Source organism: Protopterus annectens, chromosome 14.part0 (assembly GCF_019279795.1).
Source record: "Protopterus annectens isolate FY-2018-M chromosome 14.part0, PAN1.0, whole genome shotgun sequence".
Classification (NCBI taxonomy): domain Eukaryota; kingdom Metazoa; phylum Chordata; order Ceratodontiformes; family Protopteridae; genus Protopterus; species Protopterus annectens.
This window is the reverse complement of record NC_056748.1, coordinates 265,621,887-265,640,679: the sequence shown is the minus strand read 5'-3', so window position 1 is coordinate 265,640,679 and position 18,793 is coordinate 265,621,887. Positions and strand designations below refer to the sequence as shown.

The following is an 18,793-nucleotide window of genomic DNA, read 5'->3' as shown; positions in this document are numbered from 1 at the left end:
TTCCTCCAGTTTATTCTTCTCAGTGTGCATGTTAACTGACACCTAATAATACTAATACTGTTTAAATGGGAGTATGTGCTTTCCTGTGGGACTTGTGCAGTAACTGGTTTACAGCAGTGGCTCTTGCAATTTGTTGCTATGGCTTCACTATTTAGCCTTTACATTCACTCCTTGGAGGCCAGCTAGGTGTCTTTACTGGAATGTGTTGCTATGGCTTTCCTATTTTCCATTCACATTCACTCCTTATAATGCTTGCTATATTTCTTTCAGCAGCAATTACTTATATGTTTGTTGTGGTTTGGTGGTACTGCATGCAGTCTGGTCTGGCCAAGGTGTGGGGCTTGACACCTACAAGGGTATTTTATTTTGCTGCTGAGCAGTAGGGGCACCTTGTACTTTGTACTAACAGTTATGGATAGCAGGCACATGCAGTGCTTGTAAACTGCTATACTGTCCTTCTGTTATTAGTTGGATACCTTCTTTGATATTTGTGGGTTGTACACCTACATGTGGGTGTGCTTGTGGAAGCTATTCACAAAGTGTGTGACAGCAGACAGAATGATATGCCTGTGAGTTTTTGACACTTGCAGGCCTCAGATACTCACTCTCAGGTGTATCTTTTATCAGCCTCAGGGAATGGTCCATACACCCGTGATATATTTCAGATATTCTGCAGTTGTGACTGTGGGGGTATTTTGAGCATGTGTATTAATACACCATTTCTGACATGCACGTAGTGCATACTTTCAGTAGTTGACAGTTACCATTATATGGGACAAAACACCTTTCTGCCTACTGTTAGTACATTTCACAGGGAGTCAGTGGGGCACAGTTAACATTTGTTTTCAAATCAAGGACACCCCTGTAAATCACTCCCAGTTGCGAGGTCTGGCCTCTTACCTGTTCAAATATGGCAGTGTTTATACTGCTCTGATAGTGTGTGTGGTTTGCAAGATGCTACTGTCACATTATTATCTACTAGCTACCGACTAGCATGGCTGTTTCTCTTCTCACACTAATGTTATACAAATCCACAAGAATTGCCAGTAAAGATACAAGAAAAGCTTTGTGTAATAGCCTTCCTATATTCCCTTTACATTCAGTCCTACTATTTCATGATATATTGCTTTCAGCACAAAGTTCTTGTATATCAGTTATGGCTTAGTGGTAAGTCATGCAGACTAGTGTTTCCAAGGTCCTGGGTTCGAGACTGACAGAGGAATTTTATTTTGCTGCTGAGCAGTCTACAGGTCTTGTTATTCAGAGTGACTAAGGCACTTTTAAGCAGTTGTAAGCGGGTTAGAGCTGGTTTACGCAGAGCTCACGCATGCGCACTGTCGCTTAGCTTCGCGCACACCCACTTACAACTGCTTAAAAGTGCTTACACTCGCGCATACCAGCGCTAATTTCTTTGAAAGAAAATAAAATGGGGAGATAGGAAAGTGGTGAAAAAGGGGGCACAAAGGAGGTAGTACAGTAGGAAAACAAGCTCGGGATTTGCAGGAAGGATGTAGGAAAGGCCCATAGCTGCCCATTTCTTTATCAGCAACAGCTGTGCATATGTCTGTAATTTTGTGTGAAATTTGAAACCTTCCACCCCTGAGAGAGGGGTGAGGACAACAAAATATGTTGTACAGCCAATTGTAATGACCACTTCACATGTCCAGCAGACATGTCTGCAAAATGGGCAGCTATGTATGGGGCATAATTTTTTTGCGGGAACAGAGTGCCCTTTTTTTTTTTTCAGGTGAGAGTGGAATGTGAGGTACAGGAAGTAGGTATATTTGGGGAGGTAGGTAGGGGAGGTTAACAGACAAGACAAACAAGACGCATACAGGGGCAGAGTATGACACATGTGGGGGGGGAAACACAATTGACGGGGATGGATGTTGGGATATCGCGAGCCCATGAGCCCACAGATGGCAACAGTGGAACTGAGATCCCCACCCATGGGCAGTTGCCACTGTGCCTTCACAGCCCAGGACGGGGCTGTGCTGGGGGCTGTGTAGGATGGGCAGCAGGGACACCCGTGAGTTGTGCCACCTGAGCCTCAAGCTGGCATAGGGGTTCAAGCACAGAATGCCTGATCTCACTATGCACCACTTTGGAGGATGTGTGGACGGTCTCCTCCGGCCATGCTTGCAGAGGGGGGACGAGCCCCATCCCCTGCAGCGCTTCCACCTGAAGGTGGCACAGGGCCACCGGAGGAGGTTCCGGCCTGGGCACTAGTGCCAGGTGCACTCGCCAGCTGAGGTGGGAGAGGTGGGTCCGCTGGAACCCGCCTTCCCTGTTGTCCTATGTTTAGAAATATTTTATGACATTTTGGGTTAGTAACAAACAATACCATTTAAAATTAGTTGTAACAGCATGCATCAGTATTCCCATTAAACAAACACCCATGAATTCCAAACATTGAACAGCAAGCATAACACATGCATATTTTGAACAACAGTACACAATCCAACAGCATGCAGGATCGAATGATGGCAACAGGCCATCATGTTTGGATATGTGAACAGGGCACATGAAGCAACGTACATGCAAATATGTTTGAACCAACAGGACAAATGTCCATAGGAATTGATTGTGAATACACATACCCAGTTTGTTGTGGAATGGCATTATTTGTGAATATAGGGTAGGGTGAAGAAATATTTCATTAACAACTTCAACTACATATACATATGCTGTACATCTCTAGTAGCTGCAGATATATATACCCTACAGCAGTGGTTCTCAACCTTTTCCAATGGCGACCCACCTTTGTCCCAGCAAAGTCCCACTGGGCCAGGCGAAGTAGGCCAATGACTTTTTTATATCTATTCTACATTCTACAATCTACATACCTGAAAAACAGGAATTTCAATTGCAAACTTATTGTTTTTGTATCGTGAATTTAATGCTTTTTGTATACATCTGTCATTCTGTCTGTCTGACATACAGCTGCTGATAAATTCTGACAAAACGCTCGCCTAAGCCGGTCTAATGCAAGTATACAAAGACTCAAAAAGCTAAACGTTGCATTGTAATAGTAAAGTAAGACTGTTATTAAACATATGACAACCAGTACGGAAACTAAAAGTCTCTAAATTTAACTAAAAAATTATGTCGAAGACGTTTGTTCAGCAGTTGCACTGTTTCACGCCTAGTGTGACGGTTGGGACTGCATTCTGCTGACGAGTAAACTGATTCGGGGGCTAATGGTTGTCAGACACAGTCTCAAATCATCGGAAACACGGAGCTTATTCCTGTACTTAGTCTTCATGGCAGTCATCGCAAAGAACCCTGTTTCGCACAAATATGTTGTTGCAAAGGGCAATAGGAACGACATCGCTTCCTGTGAAATAAGTGGATATTCATTGCCCACATGTAGCCAAAAGTCTGACAATTTCAATTTGTCAAATTTAGTCTTCAGAGTGGTGTCACAAGACAGTTCTATTAGCTGTGACTCCATTTCTGCTGCCAATGACAGTGAGGTCACATCTGTTTCAAACGGATTTCTAACCCATTTGAAGTTCTCTGTTGGCAGTGCTGGAAAATATTGCAGGAATTTTTTGCGCAATAAATCCAAATGACCGACTACGACAGTTTGTATTGCTGCCTGTATCACATCCGTTTCATGCTCAACATTCATTAAATGCTCTGACAAGAACAAAAATGCATCCATGCGTCCCTGTGCAACACGAATGCGCCAGTGCTCCAACTTCTGTATAAAAGCATTAATTTTGTCAGCATGTCTAAAGATATCATTGGCACGTCCTTGCAATGCCAGATTCAAGTCGTTGAGTGCGCCAAATCGCCAACGAGATAAGCCAACTTTGCCAGCCATTCTGTGTCAACCAAATGAGCAGCCAGTGGAGAGTTCTTGCTGGACAGAAACTGAAACACTTCACTTCGCAATTCATACAATCTCTGAAGAATTCTTCCTCTTGATAACCAGCGCACCTCTGTGTGAAGGAGCAGGTGAACATGTTCTGACCCCATTTCTGAACACAGTACTTCAAACAGGCGTGTATTCAAAGCACTAGCTTTGATGAAATTCACCATTTTCACTCCACTGGCAAGAACGTTGTGCAGGTCTTCGCTCAATTCCTTGGCTGCCAAAGCCTCTCGGTGTATGAAACAGTGATACGACACAGCTTTTGGAGCCATGTGTTTTACTCGTTGAACCAAACCTGATTTCTTCCCTGTCATGGCAGCTGCTCCATCTGTTGTAATTCCAATGCAGTTATCCCAATTCAAACCATTTTCTGTAATGAACTTGTCCAGTACTTTAAAAATTTCTTCGGATGTCGTTCGAGTTGATAGTTCATTGCAAAACATGAACTGCTCGTCAACACATGCTTCAGCCACGTTTACAAAACGAACATAAACCATGAGCATTGCACAGTTGGCAACATCTGTTGATTCGTCCAACTGTATTGCAAAGATTTTACTGGTTTTCAGCATTTTAACAAGTTGCTCATTGACATCAGCTGACATGTCTGCAATGCGTCTGCTAATAGTGTCATTAGACAGCGGAATGGTGCGCAACTGTTTGGCCATTTTCTCCTAAAATGGCCTGCACCATATCGAAGGCAGACGGAAGAATTAATTCTTCAGCAATAGTGTGCGGCTTTTTGGCCTTTGCAATGCGTAATGCCACTTTATAAGATGCTGTAACGGCGCTCGTATTAATGGTTGCACATTTTATAAATCGACTCTTCTGTTTCTGCAATTCATCGCGTTTTCGCTGAAAAAATTCAATGGGTTTACCTTTAGTTTCCAAGTGTTTGGTGTTCTGATGCCTGATTAATTTGGACGGCTTCATGCTAGCACTGGCCAAAACTTCCGAACATATAACGCATTGTGGCTGTTGAAGCTCATCCGATCCAGTTGCAATGAATCCAAATTTCAGGTATGCCTCGTCATATTTTCGCTTAGGATCTTTTTTCTTAGGAGCGAAGGTTTCGGGCATACATACTGCGTCTTCTTCAGCTTCATTTTCATCAGCAGCTGCACTTTCAGAAGGCCGTTTTAATTTCAAATATTTTTCCATCGTTATTCAACAGTGATTGCTAGTATCGACTTCTAATGACGTATGCACACTAGCTAGCACGCACAACAAACAACCCGCACAAAATTACGTCAAAGCAGTAGCCGTAACATCATCAGCCCTTAAAAACCACTGTAGAAACATTCCAAAACACGATAAACACACTAACAAACCAGGCAATAATCAAGATGAACTTCCAAAAGAAAAATTCTCACTCTCCAGTTTGAATTTAAGCGCTTTCATTCACTTTTATTAACGTGAACTTCCTCAGAAAGTGAATGAAAGTGCTTAAATTCAAACTGGAGAGTGAGAATTTTTCTTTTGGAAGTTTTGTCAGCTTATTCGTAACTGTGTGTATATACCGATCAACAATACACTACTAAAGTTGCCGACACACAAATAATGTTGCCATTGCATCCTCACAATTAGAAACACCTCAGGAATGCATGTCTGACTTATTCAAAAATATACTCTTTACAATTACAATAAAAAATATGGTACTGTACAGCTCAGAGTTCCTTTATCTCTATCTATTTTGAGCCAGCCTCAAAATTCAGGGATGTTTACATTAGTAATGCAAGTAAGAGAGCAGATGTTAAGCAAGCTGGCCTCCAAGCAATGGTATGAAAAAAAAAATCTGTGTTTACCATACCCATAACTGTGATTTTGACAATGCTATTATATATTCTGGAATCTGGAAAAAGATGAAGTAGGAAGCCATATATTCCTTTGTCAGTCAAACCGAATCCAAAGTTCTTCGTCTTCGTCTTCTTCAGCTTCATTTTCGTCGCTGGATCTTGCACACGGTGACTGTTCGGCAGCTGCACTTTCAGAAGGCCATTTTAATTTCAAATATTTTTCCACACTAGCTAGCCGCGCACGTGTCACGCACGCACAACAAACAATTACGTCAAAGCAGTAGCCGGACAAAAATAGCCCACCAGAATACTTCATCAATTTTTCACAACTTTTTGTGGGAGCATCCGCGACCCACCTGTGACGGCTACGCGACCCACAGGTTGAGAACCAGAGCCCTACAGGTCTTAGTACAGTTTCCTATATGTAATCTTAGGCATGTTGGTGATGGGACTGTTACTGATACATTAATATACATTGCATTTTTATTCATACACATTTCATATCTGGCTATGTTCAGGTACAGCATCCTGCTACATTTCATTTATATGGCTCTAGACAACTGTGTATGTTCATTATTTCATACAACCATACTATCTCCATATTGCAAGGGTACAGCAGCATATACAAATTGTGGGACAGACACATTCCAGCTTCAGTACTTTATTTCAAACATTTCACTTTTTGGTTGTGGCTGTCTCATTCATTTCATTATGTACTGACTGCAGTATACTTTATTCAGAAGTTATAACAGCTTTCTTGGTCGATTCATACCGCTTTCTCACACTCAGTTGTTTTATTTTTACAATTCAAGTTGGTACTTTATTCTAGGCGTTACTAACATGTCATCCCTGATTACAACAATTCTTTCCAACAGACTCACTTGTTTCATATGGCAGATTTTCTAAGGGGATGTATTTGACACATGTCTATTATCTCGAGCTTGTTTACCACTGATTTTCAGGCTGCTGCAGGTTATCTGATATTACATTTCAGGTGGGTAATCACTATTTCAGACTTGTTTACTTTTTATTTCTGGATTACAGGCTGCATCACTTATCTAATCATACAGTACTAGCAGAATCTTTCTTCTAGTGTTATTTGAACTTTATTAATATGTGACTACACTGATCTCTTTTACAAGCTGCCTCACTTATATTGTATAACAATTACAGAAATATAATTACTAACCTGCCTGGTGGTGCAACCGCTCCAGCTTATCACCATAGGCTTGCCGATTCGAGGAACGCACACCTGCAGCTGTAATATAAATGAAGTAATATTGGAACATACATCTCCATAATATCAGCTAGGATAATTCCTTACATACATAATTACATGGATACTTACTCAGTAGTGGGGCGTTGGGCATTTGCCGGGCCTCCTGGATCCAACGGTTCAGTTGGTCCTGCTTCCATCTCTTCAGGTCTGCATGGTGGTGACGGACCTGTTCACCAGTCCTTGGTATGCCTGTGGCACTGGTGAGATCATGTGCCAACCAGTTCAACGCCTCTGCCTTATATGCACCCCACAGAACCTGGCCCTGCATGAGTTGAGCCTCATGATCGTGGACTAGGAGCCAAACCATGTATTTGGATTCCTCAACACCCCACCTCTGTGCTCGAAAGCGACTACCCTCTCCTACACCTGCCATCCTGACTGCAAATAGGTTCCACAATCAGTTATGCTGTGTATTCCCACCTATGGGGCTTATATATGCCATTTTTCCCCACACTTATCTGTGATTGGCCATTTTGGAATTGTATCAGCTTCACAAAACCTGCTTTGTCATACTTCTATTTCCATTCATTCCTATATATATGCTAATACTACATTTTTCAGTACAGCTGTCATGGCTTAGTGGTTCAGTACTTTGACTATGATGCACAGTATCCTGGGTTCGAGCCTGGGCATTGCTTTTTTTTATTTTACTACTGTCTAGACAGGCTAGGAGGTGTGTCTGTTTAAAGGCGGCTTTGATACAGGTTGCTCAACGTTGCCCACCGGTAAGCCGGTTGGCGCGCTGGGCAGCTCCGCCAAATGGGTTACGCTGGTTAATGCATTATTTGGCTGTGAGCACACATATTACGCTGTGAGAAATGTTGCGCAACTACAGGCACACACTTTCAGCGTGTTAAAGCACTGCTCAACTCCGGGAACTCCTATTACACCTGTTAAACCACTGGTCACCTGTGGGCAAACATACTCAGCTTGTTAGAGCACTGCTCAGCTATGGACACTTATAAAATATTTTATTTTTTTATTGTGTCAGAGTTCTTCATAAAACATGGCCCATTTCATTGCATTTTACTTAAATTATAATTGTATATATATACATATATGTCAGGGGATTGTTTTGTGCTTATTTCACTAAAAATAAAAAATGATGTTGTTGGGGCTCGAATTGTGACCGCCTCTTCTTCGGCCAACGTCTCTATCGCTATGCTATTGCTACTTGGCTTATTTTGCATATTTAGAGCTTATATGCTTTTTCAATGACTGCTAACTGTGGCTGAGCGAAGGGCACACCCGCGCAAACGAGTGCAATTACGGGCAAACATTTCTGAAATAAAAAAAAAATTTAAACTGTTCATTTTTACGTTTTACATTTCAGTTGGGTTAATAGTCTGTAGGGGCATGTGTGCTGTTGTGTTTCTTGACATTTCTGCGGACTCGCTCGTGGGAGTTTCCTTTTGGGACTGTGATTCTTCTGGGGGCATGTCCCTTTGCAGGTCTCACCATGCGGACATGCCCCCAACATTGCTACACGGACCGTGTTAGCCTAGGGTGTGATTTAGCATGCTCTCATGAATATGCATGGCATGCTGACATCACCCGATAACTGCAGCCTCCGTGTAAGACTTGCTAACTCTTACACGGAGGCTTCATGAATCCTGCAGACTATCTTTACAAACATCTCAGTCTGATGTTAATCTTTCTTTAAATGATTTAAGGGGAGCTTTTCTTCACTCCATCAGGCTACTGAAAAAATTGTAAACAACATTTTAACAACTGAAGCAAAAAGTAACATATTTTAAGGTTAGGTTACACAGGAATGATGTACTTTTCATGTTTTTTCAGATAAACACGATGCTTCCAACATTTTAGAAACTGTACATAACACACTCTAATTAGCTGGCAAAACCAAAATGAAAGACTCTGCTATACATGAAAATGTCTGCTACTGTGTTTCAAATTGTTTACTCCCATTTGTACTATGAATGTGTCATATGTGTACTTGTGGTGAAAAGACTTGAGTGGATGCATAATGTAACAAATCCTGGCAGTGGTAGGCAAGTGTCAAGTATGCACTATCTGAGCCTTTGTTCAATCCCAGCCTCTCCACAGGGTTTGTCCCTGATGCCTAGAGAACAGACACTGTGAATTCTCTACAAAAGGGTGGCCCCTCTACAGTCTCAGGTAATTATAAGTCTATCACCCTCACCAGCCTTATATGCAAAGCCTTGGAATGTATCAGCATAGGCAACTTACCTGATCTAGACCACAGTCAGTTTGGTTTTGTGAAGAGTAGGTCATGCCTTCTGAACTTAGTAAATGTCTTTGAAAAGGTTACAGAGACTGCAGACAATGGTCATTCTGTGCACACTGCTTATGTTGACCTGGCCAAGACTTTTGATACTACCCCCATGCTGGTATTATAGAAAAGTTAGATGAACAAAGAACATCTGTATGGTATGCACTGGATCACAACCTGTTTATCAAAAAGATGCTAAGTAGTGAGAGTTACTGGTACCCTTTCTGAACATAAACTTGTAACTAGTGGGGTACCACAGGGATCAGTGCTGCATGCTCTATAGTTGACATTTATTTTTCTGACATTCAAGCCAATATCTGGGATGAATGGCTGAGCAGGTTGTCTGATAACTGCAAGATAGACACTGCTGTCCACTCACCTATTGACACTAAACTGCTACAAAAAAGACTGGCATATGCTCATACCTAGTGCATTGAAAACAGTGTTGAACTAAATGCAAAAAAAGTACAAAATAGTAGCATTCAACAACAAGCTGTTCTCACTTCATATAAGTGGTACTCTTCTTTAAACATATATGATCATAGGAGATCTGGGTACTTATGTGGGCAACTCTTTTTCACACAATTATCATGTTTGCACCATAGTCACGAACTGTCAAGGGAATATCTTCAAGATCCAAAGAAGTCATATAACCTCTGTTATTTTCTCTTACAGACCCAACATTGAATGTAATGCCCTTTTTGTATGTATAAACCCAAGCACATGGCTCAGCTAGAAATGCCCCAATGATTTTCAACCAGAACATTAAAGTTGTCAAATCTTTCGAATATCTGACTAGATTGGCACTTCTCTCCTTGAACTCAGTAACCTACTGACTGCTCCAAGGTGACCTGTGTTTTGCTTTTCAAGCCATTAAAAAACAAATTCTACTTGACCTCTATTTCTTTACAAAACCAGTGGTACTACAGGATCTTGCACCAGGGACCTAAATTTATACCAACAAATTAACAAAACTCACTAAAGGAATAGTTTCCTAAATCAGCTTATTCCCACCTTATGGAATATGTTAGCACTACAGATCAAGCACAGTGCTTCTTTATCTGCCTTTAAAGCTAGACTTGTAGATTGGATGGGTAATCATATATTTACTCCAGGGTTATCATGTATGGCCCTACTTGATTAGGGAGGTGGGCACTATTAATTACTTGTAAGTGGTGGCAAGAAGTTTTAAGTGTGTCTACTTAAAAGTGTATATGACTAGGTTTCTTATGACCCCATGTTATTGCTTGAATAGGATTGTTCCAATGTCCCTAAGCATATATATATATATATATATATATATATATATATATATATATATATATATATATATATCTATGGTCCTACTCTGAATTATTGAAAGACCACTCACCTGAATTCAATTTCACAGAGACAAGTTCAACGAAATGTTATAAAACCAAAACCACGATGCACCGAAGTTCTTTCACCAGGAAATTAACCACTCGGCCACCAGGATGAACTTTGCCCTTTTCCCCATTGTAGTGTCATCTCTGAATTGGTATATTAAGTTAGAGGGGTGTTGGGGGGTGAAAGAACTTTGGTGTATTGTGGTTTCGGTTTTGTTACATTTTGTTGAAGTTGTCCTGGTGAAACTGAATTCAGGTAAGTGGTCTTTCGATAACTCAACATAGACCCATTTATATATGTATATATATATATATATATATATATATATATATATATATATATATATATATATATATATATATATGTATACACAGTATATTTATTGACATATGGATAGAAGCCCATTTTCAGCAGTGGCCCAGGGAGAAAAGCTCCAAATTATTACAAAACACTTTAAATAACAATAATTTAACCATTGTCAGAAATAAAACAAAAACATCTGCAGTTTAAATAATTATAACAAATTAGACATAATATAAAAACATTGGTTAAAAATTGATACAAAAGGGGGGCGTGGCCAAGATATCCACAGTGTAGCAGCATTTTTTATCAGCTCTGTCTTTCAGACCTTTTTTGACAGGAATTTAATAACATATCTATCCTAATTTTGGATTTTTTGTCATAAACTAATTTTTAGACTATATATTAGGATAATATATAAACATTTTTTTATAATTATTAAATTTTCCTGTCAAATAATACTAAGGAAACTTCAGCATCAGAACAACATGAGCTACAATAAAATTTCTCATCAAGAATCATCTTTTAAAAAAGAACTTCAGTCATTAATAACTAACCTACAAGAACTTTCATCAAAACTAGATAAAATGGATATGAAAATAGACAACTTTAAGGAGATATGTACTCAACAAATACTTTTCTCTGCACTTATTTAAGATGTGAGTCAGTAAATATTGTGTGCCTTTGATTCAGTAAATATTGTGTCTCTGTCTTTCTGCAGTTAAGTTGCCTGAAGTGTGAAAACGTGTAGCCATCTGGACTCATTGAAAGTTGTTAGACTGGTTTGAAATTCCTTTGTTAGTGTTAGTTAGCCTGGGGGTTTCTGCTAGCATTAAAATCTGTGTTGGTTATATTTCTAGTAATCATTTTAAATCAGAGTTGCTGGCTACTGAGACTTGTCTGCATATATCAACTGGACAAATTTACGATTTGAGTCAGTAAATATTGTGTGTCTTTGATTCAGTAAATATTGTGTCTCTGTCTCTCTGCAGTTAGGTTCCCCACCCCTCCTTCCTGTTTCCTGTTGTGGTGTTAATCTTGGTGGCTTTGGAATTGCCCGCCCCTGCTGTAAATCTGTTTTTGCACACTCCTCCTGGACCCATCTCATTTGATCACTCAACTGAGTACAGCAAGATCATATTTTGATTTCAGATACTCCTACCAGTCCCATATCCTCTGCTGTGTACAGAGAGAGCACTTGGGAAGGACACTCCTCTATAGTATCTTAATCTGCTCGGTTTCCTCCATCTCAAAAAAAAAAAATTGCACTTCATCTGCTTTACTGTATTTGTGTTTCTTCCTACTTTAGTACCTTATTTTGCTTTTGCCTCTTTTTTAAAAGTACTCAGTTAAATTTATTCTGCTGCCTTTATTACTGCTTGTTAGTAGCCTGATTAAATTGTAACTGTTATTCTAAGGCCTTTGGTTTAAGCACTTGGGCTTCAAACAGTTGTTTTACATTAAGAAGGTTTGTGGTCTGCACTTTTGTGGCAGGACAGGTAGCGTACATCCCTCTAAGTTGGGAACTGCTGATTGAAGGCTCAGTGTCTGTTATTCTAAAATTATATTAGTTCTGGGTTAAGCACTTGGGCTTCAGGCCAGTTATTTTACATTAAGAAGGTTTGTGGTCTGCACTCTTGTGGGAGGAGAGGCTAGATTCTGCCCTTCTGAGCTGGGAATTTCTGGTTAAAGGCTTATTGCAGATGCTTACTTGAACTGTTTATTTTTGAAATTGGTACGCCTTGTTTGCTGTAGCATAGACTATATTCAGGCCTGCTGGATCTAGCTTTGTTTGTATAACTTGTGCACTGATCCAGGCCGTCTTTTGTGGAGAAGGTTTCTCTGTGCCTTAGTGGCAGGACTGTGCAGTTAGAACTTGTCTGATTGAAGACTGCTGGAACAGGGCTCAGTTTTAAGCTTTTTAACTGGTTAAGTGGGTAAAGTTTTGTTTTGATTGTTCAGCCCAGAAGTTAGTAGTTTGTTGGCCATTTTTGGGCTAATTTTGATTGTATCTGCTCTATTTTCTGAAAACAAAAACAAAACAAAAAAAACTTGTTCCCCCCCTTTCTGAACTAGTATAGTCCAGTTTTCAAGTTATTGCTGAATCCAGGGCTGTGTTACAAGTTTCTGTGTTGCCCATACCTTACTTGGATAGAAGGAAGTTTCTCTGTTCACCTGTGAGAGAGGGGAGCTTTGAGCAGCCTATCTGTCCCTGGAGGAGTGGTTTCAGCCCAGAAGTTAGTAGTTTATTGGCCATTTCGGGCTAATTGTGATTGTATCTGCTATCATCATCTTCTTTCGGCTGTTCCCATTAGGGGTCACCACAGCAGATCACCTGTTTCCATTTCTTCCTGTCCTCTGCATCTTGCTCTGTCACACCAACCACCTGCATGTCCTCTCTCACCACATCCATAAACCTTATTTTAGACCTTCCTCTTTTCCTGTTACCTGGTAGCTTCATCCTTAGTATCTTTTTCCCAATATACTCAGCATCCATCCTCAGCACATGTCCAGACCAATGTAATCTTACCTCCCTGGCTTTGTCTCCAAACCTTCCAACCTGGGCTGACCCTCTAATATACTTATTCCTAATCCTGTCCACCCTCATCACACCCAGTGCAAATCTTAACATCTTTAACTCTGCCACATCCAGCTCAAACTCCTGCCTTTTTGTCAGTGCCACTGTCTCCAACCCATATAACATAGCTGGTCTCACTACCCTCTTGTAGACCTTCCCTTTCACTCTTACAGGTACTCGTCTGTCACAAATCACTCCTGACACTCTTGCCCACCCACTCTATCCTGCTTATATTCTCTTCTTCAGCTTTCTTCCATGCTCACCATTACTCTGAACTATTGACCCCAAGTATTTAAACTCATCCACCTTTGCCACCTCTACTCCTTGCATCCTCACCATTCTTCTATTCTCCCTCTCATTCACACACATATATTCTGTCTTAGTCCTGCTGACCTTCATTCCTCTTCTCTCTAGAGCATATCTCCATCTCTCCAGGGTTTCCTCCACCTGTTCCCTACTCTCACTACAGATCACAATGTCATCTGCAAACATCATAGTCCATGGGGACTCCTGTCTGATCTCGTCTATCAACCTGTCCATCACCTTTGCAAATAAGAAAGGGCTCAGAACTGATCCTTGATGTAACACCACCTCCACCTTAAACGCATACGTCACTCCCACCGCAGACCTCACCGCTGTCACACTACCCTCGTACATATCCTGTACCACTCTTACATACTTCTCTGACACTCCTGACTTCCTCATACAATACCATAACTCCTCTCTAGGCACCCTGTCATATGCTTTCTCTAAGTCTACAAAAACACAATGCAACTCCTTCTGACATTCTCTGTACTTCTCCATCAACACTCTCAGAGCAAACATCGCATCTGTAGTGCTCTTTCCCGGCATGAAACCATACTGTTGTTCACTAATCATCACGTCCATTCTTAACCTAGCTTCCACTACTCTTTCCCATAACTTCATGCTGTGACTGATCAGTTTAATCCCTCTGTAGTTACTACAGCTCTGTACATCACCCATATTCTTAAAAAATGGTACCAAAACACTTTTTTCCATTCCTCAGGCATCCTCTGACTTTTTAAGATTTCATTAAACAATCTGGTTAAAAACTCCACTGCCATTTCACCTAAACACCTCCATGCTTCCACATGTATGTCATCTGGGCCAACAGCCTTTCCATTCTTCATTCTCTTCATAGCTATCCTTACTTCCTCCTTGCTAATCCATTGTACTTCATGATTCATTATCCCTACATTATCCAACCTTCTCTCCCTCTCATTCTCTTCATTCATCAACCCCTCAAAGTACTCTTTCCATCTCCTCAACACACTCTCCTCACTTGCGAGTATGTTTCCCTCATTATCCTTTATCACCTTTACCTGCTTCACATCTTTCCTAGCTCTGTCTAGCCAATCGGTACAGGTCCTTTTCTCCCTCCTTAGTGTCCAACCTTTCATACAGCTCTTCATATGTCTTATCCTTAGCCTTCGCCGCCTCTATCTTTATCATGCACCTCATCTCCTTATACTCCTGTCTACTTTCTTCATATCTCTGACAATCCCACTTCTTCTTTGCCAACCTCTTTGCCTGTATACTTTTCTGTACTTCCTCATTCCACCACCATGTCTCCTTGTCCTTCCTCTGTCCCGATGTGATACCAAGAACCTTTCTAGCCATCTCCCTTACTAGCTCTGCTGTAGTTACCCAGCTATTTGGTAACTCTTCACTGCCACCCAGTGCCTGTCTTAACTCATCCCTGAACTCCACCTCACAATTACCCTTTTTCAATTTCCACCATTTGATCCTTGGTGCTGCTCTCACACTCCTCCTCCTCTTCTTGATCACCAACGTCATCCTACAAACCACCATCCTATGCTGCCTAACTACACTTTCTCCGGTCACTACTTTACAGTCTACAATCTCCTTCAAACTGGCCCTCCTACATAAGATATAATTCACCTGTGTGCATCTTCCTCCACTCTTGTATGTCACCCAATGCTCCTACCTCTTGTATCTGCTCTATTTTCTGAAACAATATATATATATATACTTTTTCAAGCCTTTCTGAACTAGTATAGTCCAGTTTTCATGTTATTCCTGAATCCAGGGCTGTGTTAGAAGTTTCTGTGCTGCCCATACCTTACTTGGATAGAAGGAAGTTTCTCTGTTCACCTGTGAGAGAGGGGAGTTTTGAACAGCCTATCTGTCCCCGGAGGAGTGGTTTCAGCCCAGAAGTTAGTAGTTTAATTGCCATTTTGTGCTAATTGTGATTGCATCTGCTCTATTTTCTGAAAAAATATATATATACTTTTTCACACCTTTCTGAACTAGTATAGTCCAGTTTTCAGGTTATTGCTGAATCCAGGGCTGTGTAACAAGTTTCTGTGTTGCCCATACCTTACTTGGATAGAAGGAAGTTTCTTTGTTCACCTGTGAGAGAGGGGAGCTTTGAGCAGTCTATCTGTCCCTGAAGGAGTGGTTTCAGCCCAGATGTTAGTAGTGTGTCAGCCATTTTGGGCTAATTTCTATCTCTTTCACTTCCCTGCTATAAAAACCGCATTTGTTCAGTTTTGTGCACCGTGCAGTGCCATTTAGGTAGAGTTAAACTATTCTCGGCTCCACAAATTCTTCTCTTCAATTTTTCCTTTGGAACTAGACAAACCTTCAACTTTAGCACTCAAACCATTCATTTCACAGTCAAGCACTTGCTTAAATCTCATAGCAAGCACTAATTAACCCTAGCACTAGACCCTCTATACTGTCCAGAAGGACAAGGCTTTCTATTTGTCCCCATCAGTCAATCAGAAAAACAGCTTACTGTACCTATTCAGGCATGTCCAAAGGGTAGTTTCCAGTGTACTTTTCAGTCTAACTGGTGAATCTGGGCATTTTGAGGCAATGTTACAACTGCCTCATGTACACAGACAACTCTCTCCTCCTATCACCAAACACTAATATATGCGAGAGATGCAATTATACAGCCAAACTGGAGGCAAAGCTCTCACAACCCAAGAATGGAACTGACAGTCAAGAGGAGAAGGGTAATACTTGCAACACACCACCAGTCTCACATAGAACTAATAAATCAACACTGGCAAATAACACACATGAATACATGAAAACATACTCGGAGGCTCTAAATAAAAATCTGCAAAAGCAACAGAGACCTCCAAAGCAGACATCCAAGCAACCTCCACACCCCATTACCAACCATGAAACACATACTTCACATAATCAGTGTTCCACGTAATCACAGCCCTTAACGCAAAATAACATACCCAACACACTAGTAATAGGCGACTGTATAGTTAGCTGCCTGTCGGGTGTCAGGATCCACCACATAACACAAGCACTCAGGTCACTCCAGAACAAGTACAAATACAACTCTGTCATTGTCCATGTTGGTGTGAATGACCTGAGACATACCTCCCTGGACTATATGAAAAGGGACATGGAAGAGCTCTCTGATCATGTAGCCAAGGCCGGTATGACCCTGACCTGAGTAGCATCCTGCCCTCATCAAGAATGATGCCACAGTATAAAGAAAAAAATATCAATTTCAACAATTGGCTAAGTTTCTGGTGTCATTCAAAGGGGATCCAGTATCTGTCCGCCTGGGATGACATGCTCGACAAGCCACGTTGCTTCGCAAGACATGGCTTGCACCTGTCACCCTTAGACTTTTGAATACTGGCCAAGGCTCTTGCCGCCTCCATAGTGCCTTTTTTAGGCAAGGCTCAAAAGACAAACCCACCACCATAAATAGCACAAGTAACCAAAAACTGAGGGTAATGCTACTCAACGCCAGAAGTCTAAACCTCAAAATGCATGCACTCGAGGCACTCTTCAGTATGGAAAACATCGACATTTGTGCAGAAACCTGGTTTAAGGCTCCTGAGAGCACCCCAGCACTACTAGGCTATAACTCATACAATATCTTACGGCCACAGAACCAGGACTGAAACACGAAAGGCAGGGGTGTATCCATATTCATCAAGGATACCCACACCTCCAGGTTAGTGGTGCAGCACAATGCATCAGAGATCATCCATGTGCAACTAACAATGGGCAAAACTGTAATCCAAATTGTAGCTTGCTACAGATCACCCACCATGGCCCAGGGCCCCCATTCCGCATTTCTGGAGACACTGAGAAAAATGAAGGTCCTACCAAACACCTTAATACTGGGTGATTTCAATTACCCAAACATAAACTGGGAGAACTCCTCAAGTACTAACTCCCTTGCCCAACGCTTCCTAGAATTTATAAACTCGAATGCCCTGGATCAACTGGTCAACACCCCCACCAGAGGGAACAACATATTGGACCTGGTCATCACCAACATGGGCGATCGGTGTTCAACACCGGAGGTCAACTCCTTGCTGGTTAGATCAGGCCATAGACTAATCACTCTGGTTATCCACATTCTGCCCCCACCCCCAATCAAGGAAACCACCATGAAAAACTTTTCAAAAGCAAACTTCACGTTACTTAAGACTGAGGTGGAAAGATTCACAGCCCCCATGCTAAAGGACAATGTTGTCCAAGCTGCTGAAACCTTTTCAAAGGCACTCTGTGAGCATCTGCAGGAATGCATGGATCATGCTATCCCAAGTAAAACCAAGACTCACTCCTCCAAGAAAAGGAAACCAGTCTGATGGACCCCTGCCATAAACAAGCTATACAACAGAAGGAGGAAACTAGTACAGAAAAGAGTAAAATCCCAAGAAGAATAGACATCCCTGATCAGTATCAGCAAGAAACTACAATCCCTCATTAAATCATCTAAGGCTAGTTTTGAAAGAAAAATTGCCAATGACTCCAAAGATAACCACAAAGTGTTCTTTAGCTATGTCAAGAACCTAAGTGGAAACTCTCAGATCTGCTCTGAGTTAGTGCAGAATGGCACAAAATACACTGAACTGACTGATATTGCAAACATTCTGGCAGACAGGTTTAGTGCAAACTTCACCCCCCTCTCACCCCCTAAAGGGCCCATAACCATACCAGAAGAATGTAGGGCCCCATCAATCACCAACACACAGGTTAAAACAGCCCTATCCAAAGCCAAAAACACAGCTTCAATGGGACCAGACGGTGTCCCAGGCTGTGTCTTACAAGAGCTCCAAAATGAACTAACCCCACACCTAAACGCGCTGTTCAAACTCAGGGTTTCTACAGGCTATGTACCCACAGAGTGGTGCACAGCAACAGTTATCCCGCTCCACAAAAGTGGAGCCACAATGGACCCCAGGAACTATTGCCCTATAAGCTTGACTAGCCTGGTCTGTAAGGCTATGGAATGCATCATCATGGAACTCATTAACAGAGACATTGGGAACCTCCAAACCTTGGACCCTACCCAGTTTGGCTTTGT

At 41.4% G+C, this 18,793-nt stretch overlaps 1 protein-coding gene across 1 annotated transcript; it reads right to left on the bottom strand.

The window, feature by feature from the left end:
* Window positions 1-3,774: 3,774 nt before the first annotated feature.
* Window positions 3,775-5,038, bottom strand: LOC122788649 (zinc finger MYM-type protein 6-like). The gene is given in 2 exon segments (XM_044055546.1): window positions 3,775-4,543; window positions 4,545-5,038. Coding segments are annotated over 2 exon segments (1,263 nt in total).
* Between the last annotated feature and the right edge of the window lie 13,755 nt (window positions 5,039-18,793).